The 6,000-nt window shown below is 38.0% G+C and overlaps 1 protein-coding gene across 3 annotated transcripts in view; it reads left to right on the forward strand.

The window, feature by feature from the left end:
• Positions 1-4,795, forward strand: part of ACYP2 (acylphosphatase 2) — a 129,100-nt gene extending 124,305 nt beyond the window's left edge. For 2 of the 3 annotated variants that reach the window (XM_090049440.1, XM_090049466.1), the window contains one exon: positions 4,456-4,795. In XM_090049440.1, the coding sequence (XP_089905566.1) occupies positions 4,456-4,570 (115 nt within the window). In that variant the 3' untranslated portion in view covers positions 4,571-4,795. The remainder of the gene's footprint in view (positions 1-4,455) is intronic. The other variant, XM_090049447.1, reaches the window with a different exon arrangement.
• The last annotated feature ends 1,205 nt before the right edge of the window (positions 4,796-6,000 follow it).

A 6,000-nucleotide genomic window follows, 5' to 3' on the forward strand; every position in this document is an offset into this window, starting at 1 on the left:
CACAGCTGTTAGTCTGCCGTAAACTAATCTGCTCTGCAGCAGGATAGTACTTAGTAAATACAAGTACTATCCTGCTGTGGAGCAAAAAATTCTGCAGCAGTGCACATAGAGTCACTGCCCGGTCTGGCTGAGGCACAAGGGTGCTCCAGCCAGCCCCTCTGCAACACATTGAGGCAGGGAGAGCAGCCCCGAGCTAGCAGGCTGACTCCCTGGGCCTCCTGCCAGCTGGGGCTGCTCTGCCCTAGCTCAACATGGTGTGATCCCAAGTGCATGTGCAGACGCTTGCTCAGCAGCAATAAGCTCCAGGGCAATGAGTGCCAGGGATTATTGCTGTGCGTTAATAGGCACACATAAATACTCTTACTAAGATCTTTCTTTCTTCATTCTGCCTTTCAAGATCAAGGTATGTATCTTATTTGGGAGCATGTTGTATGTGAAAAATATGGTATGTTTAATAAATCACTCTTCAGGTCCATGACAGTAGCTGATAAGCTTGTCTCCCTGTCAGAATATCCCGTTAACTTGATGAAAGTGAAAATTGCTCCTACTGAAAAGACTAACTTTGAGAATTTGTTTCCCAAGAGTCCATACAAAATATTCCCAAGAGGTAACACTTGTTCATTTTGCTTTTGGAGAATAGGTTTTTTTTAGTGGTATAACATTGAGCACTATCCTGCTTCAAAGAAGTAGATTCTACTAGCCGTTTCTCTTTGAGAGCGAACATGACAATGTATATGCTGCTATTCATTGTGGATGGCATTCACACACACTTTCTAGCTGAACAAAACCTACATAACCTTCAAGATACAACAGGGAGCTGAAAGAATGAACTCTACCTCACGCCTAGGTGATGGGCCACTTCACATCAGCTTATCTAAACCAGAGAGCAGTGTCTAGGCACCTAATATATAAGGGTTTATGAGTCTGGAATAGTCTAGGTTTCGTTTAGGAGTCTGGAATAGTCTAGGTTTAGTCTAGGAGTCTGGCCATGCTACTCTGGCAACGAGTAGCCTGGCCAGAATCACATCTAGCCACACTGACTCCCAGACCTGCCCGGTCAGATACTCATTCATGGCTAGATCCACCAGAGGCACTCTTCAGTATGAGCGCTCGGGATAGAGGGTACAGTGGAATTCATGCATCTTGACCACTCTGTCACCAGACCCAGCATATCACAGTGTGCATGGGCTGCTAAAATATTACGTAAGGAGGGATAGCTTTTGGTTAAGATGATATAATAATTTAAGTATCTACTGACATAATTCTGTTTCTAACTGAACATTCTCCAGATATGGTAGAGAATTTTCTGCCAAATGAATAATGGGCTGTACTTTTCCTTGCATTATAGGGGAAAATGTCTGTCTTAAAGCTGTTGCTCTGCATCAGATATATTATTTTTATTATTTACTTATGTGTACAATGGTTATTGACTTATGCCCCAGTGAGGGCCCTGTTGTGTTCATTCCTGTACAAATATATAGGAAGTAAGATTTCATAGAAAGCTTGTGGTAAAGATGGGAACTGAGCAATGAGACAATAAGATGAATATCGTTTATGCCCTGTGTAGCTTTTAGATACAGTATCAGATCTTTGTAAGCCCAGCACTTGCTTTACTGGACTCTTTACAATATGATATACATATTAATAATTTTTTGTATTTGTAAAGTCCACTTGAAAAGACTTTTTGGCCGTGTTATTTTACTAGGGTTTTTTTGTTTTTGTTTTGTTTTTTATGCACTTGCATTTTTTTCCTACAAAGCACATTAATATATTCATTGAAAATGATTTATACATGACTGTAAATCAAATTTACAAATGATTTAAACCTTGATGTTTTAATCTGTTTTATTATCACGTATAAAGGTCTTAAAGCACATCTTTAAAAAAAAATCAAAGATTTTGTCCACTTCAGATGTGTGACAATTTAATAGATTCCTGGGGTCCGCTCTTCAAGGAGATGTTTGTAAAATTTAAGTTTTGCAATGCAGCAAAGGGGTAAAGAACATGTTTGGTTTTAAAGATAAACTTGGATTTTGAAATTAAGCACAGCAGGTAGGGAGGTCCTACACAGTTCATATTTGGGCACTGAAGCATATGCATTATAAGCACCAGCTTGAAGTAATGGTTGGCAGTATGAAAAAAATTTTGATCACATACAAGTTATCTAGCTAACACCCCACCTGCTTCTTTGGAAATGATCCTTTTTGAGTCTGAAAATGTATAAAAATTCAGTAAAAATTGGATATTTATTAATGTGAGCTACAGCAGAGCCTTGCAATAAAAGAATCAAGGCTTGTTTCTGCAAAGCCAATTATTTTCTAATACACACACACACACACACACACACACACACACACACACACACACACACACACACACACACACACACACACACACACACACACAACCATCCCCATTTCTGTTCGTTGTTTTGCAATGAATCTTTCTCTTCCCACATTGGATCCCCCTTGTAGTGACCAAATAGAAAGGGTTCACACTGCACTATCCTGTGTGCCTTGGTCATAATCCCTGGAGTATATTTATACATCTCCTAAAATACTTAAGGATTTGGGGCATATTTACTTTCTTATCCAGATAGAGGAATAATAGTTTTTTGGAACCAGAAATCTGTGCACTGGGCTTCAGGGATTTAGCCTGGTTATGCAGACCCACGAATACAACTATAGATTTGGCCATTTTAGTGGTGAGACTGATGTATAAGTAATATAACTGATGGAAAATGTTGTTGTTCCATACAGTCTGAAAAAGCCTTAGAGGCACTTTTAGATATTACTTTGAAGCATCAGGCATTCTGCATTAAAAGATCTTTCAGCACTTACTCAAGTCTCTTCTTACAGACCCTATTTCCCAGGTGTGTTTCATAACTTGAATCAAGGTCTACAGCCTCTGTACCTTTGTGGATCTCATGTTGGAGATGTCTAGATACATCCCAGTACAAGAGTATTTTATCTGTGTAAAACTGAATGTAACTTTCAGTAGAACAGATTAACAATTTCATTGTTTTAGCTTTTCAAATTAGTATTGGACTGAGTGAAGCCTTTTATTTTAACTAATTCTTTAACAGTTAAGATAGTTTTCTCATGGCTAAAGTGTATGCAGAATGGTTTTTTTCCCACTTAGAAATGAATTCTTTTATAAAGGTGGTACATAGAACATACCCTTTTTGCTGCATTTGTCTTAATGAAGTATATGATGATCCAGAATCTTGTGAAACAATTTGATCCAGAAATGAACCTCTTTTGTAAAATCATTCAACAGTAAAACCTGCAGCAATAATTAAATCTTATATCCATAATTTGTATTATTTTTTGTTGACACAGCTGCACGTTTTTAAGGATACACAGTCACCATTATAAGGGACTGTATTATCATGTCAAATGGCATGCATATTGGATGTGTGCACTATTTTGCGGAACAAAAGCATTCATTTTTGGAAAGAATGTTCAGTGTAGCACAATATTTGGCCTGATACTTTGGCAAAAGCCAGCTTAGACTTTACAGGATTTTACTAGGACAGGTATTTTACAGCAAGCTAAAAATAATGCATTATTTCTTTCAACAAAGCAAAAGAAATTAAGACTTTCAGAAGCTTAAAATATTAATAATCAATTGCAGTTCTATGTGTTTTTAGTAAGCCTGGGAAGGATACATTTATAATATTTTTCTGTACCATATTCTTACAATGTACAGTGAAAACAGAACATGGAAAAAGTTTCCTAATTATTATCTGAAACAAATCATGAAATAAGGGCCAGATTCTACAACCCTAATTTATGATGAACAGTCCTATGCCTGTGTCCTGTGGAGTTAATAAATCTGACATATAATTAAAGACTGGATTGTAATATGTGGGCATGCAAAAGTCAGATTAATGCACACCACCTCATTCTGGTGTGTTTTAGTTCCTGATGTTGCAACCTAATATTCTATATAGGTTTTTTATGTGATATATATTTGAGTTAAGTATTCTTTTACCCTCTCCTCTCACACTATTCAGATCCTTATACTTTCTTGTTACTGTTTTTGTAACATGAACATTTCTTTAATGGTGCCAGAAGCCACACAGTATTGAAGAAACACGGCCCATTTAATTGCGTTCATTTAATAATAAAACTGAGCACTTATTTTAGTAACACAGGCTTAGAAGCCTGCATCAGCCTTTTTTGCTTGTGTTCAGATTTTATTGGACACAAATATATTCTATAATATATTTTGAAACATTGACTTTTTATTTAAATAATTTTTATTTTAAAAAAGAGATAAGGGGAAAACACTGGAGGGAGAGGGGGAGATAAAAATATTTGGATAATGTTAATCAGGAGTCACTGAAAAGCTAAACTCCATAAGGCTCTTAAATAGGAAAGCATAACAGAAGAGCAAATGCCACACATGCAGTTCATTATGGGCTAACCCATTTGCTATTTTTCTTTACAGGAAGGCCTGGTTGAGTAAAGTCGGAAGTCCCAGTTCTCGGATAGCCCGAACAAACTTTTCTAATGAAAAGGAGATCACCAAGCTTGATTTTTCAGGATTTAACACCAGATATTAATGGAGAGAAAAATATTTAAGCAACAATTAATAATGCTTCAGCTGCATAATACTTTCTGTGGATCCATAAAACTATATGACATCTCTAGTGTACAACAGAAATAAAGAAGTGCTAAGTATAAGAATTCCCTATTTATATAATGCAGGAATGCTCATTTGCTGTGTTAGTAAAGATTGGCTTTGTGAAATTTCTAAAATGCCAATTAAAAATAATCTATTTCACTTACTTTGAGTGTTCTGTACAGAATAATTTAAGATCACTAGTACATACTAGTGCAAACTGAAATATGTAATACTTGACTGTATAGAACCTAATCTTTACCAAGTAAATATACTTATTTTATGCACAAAATAATGTAGCTATCTGTGATGTATTGAAGATGTTTACATACTTCTATTTTTTAACCAAGATCTCAGAATCATTTAATAATGTACTCTAAAAGCTATGAACTGTAAAGCTCTCTTATATTTGTAGCAATTAAAGCTGTAGCAAGCGCTCTGAAATAAATGCATGTTGCCTCATAAAATAAATGCATCTAGTCACCTCTGATTAAAAGTTTTCTATAATGAGGTCTGGTTAGTTGAGGTTATATGATAATGAGATGCATAGGCTTTTATTCGTAGGTCTCCAACTTCAGCCAAGGACAACACTGCCTAAGCATTATTTTCACTTAAATGTCTTTTTGGTGACTGTGACAGGAGTATTGCTACTGGAGCCTTTCTATTGGTGACTCCGCCCTCCTGTTATGGGCCAACCGTCTGCTTACTTGCTTGCCATGCCTTGATCTTGATTGATTGATTGATGTAATTAGCAGGAGGCTGCCCACTTTACGCACCCCAGTGCCAGGGGGCACTATCTGCTGCTCCTTTTCTTCCCCTACACTGTAGCCCAAGCCTCGCAGATGGTACTGACATGTTTTTGACCTGGGCCCTGCTGTGATTTGGCCCTCTCCTTGTCTTCTCTCAGGGGCTTCTCACTTCCCCGCCTTGCTCTGGGGCTGGGGTCAATGCACCCCAAATGCTGCGCCCTCTCTGGCACCAGGGTCCCCACACTACCGTGGAGCCCCTATGAGGCCTCCTACAACCTCCAGTAGCCTCACCCAGTCCTCCAGTTAAAACAGCAAACACAAAAGCACAAAGCCCCTGGGCTATAACATAAAAAGCTAAACCATCCGGCCAAACAACATTCAATCCCTACCCGGAAATACTCCAACCCATAGCAGCAATCAGGGGTTGCTCGTGTAGTCAGGGTTCTCCCCTCTGTCTGCACTAGCCAAACTCCTCCTCCCTTGGTCACCAGAGGGGAACTGCCCTCCTGGCCACATGCCTGGACTTAGCCAATTATATCATGTTAAGCACATGAACTTAATACTCATTCTTAAAGTTCAGCACTTGGATAAGTCTGCATAATTGGGGTCTAATTCTTATCTT

This window comes from Crocodylus siamensis, chromosome 1 (genome assembly GCF_052110815.1).
Source record: "Crocodylus siamensis isolate JL-2025a chromosome 1, ASM5211081v1, whole genome shotgun sequence".
Taxonomy (NCBI): domain Eukaryota; kingdom Metazoa; phylum Chordata; order Crocodylia; family Crocodylidae; genus Crocodylus; species Crocodylus siamensis.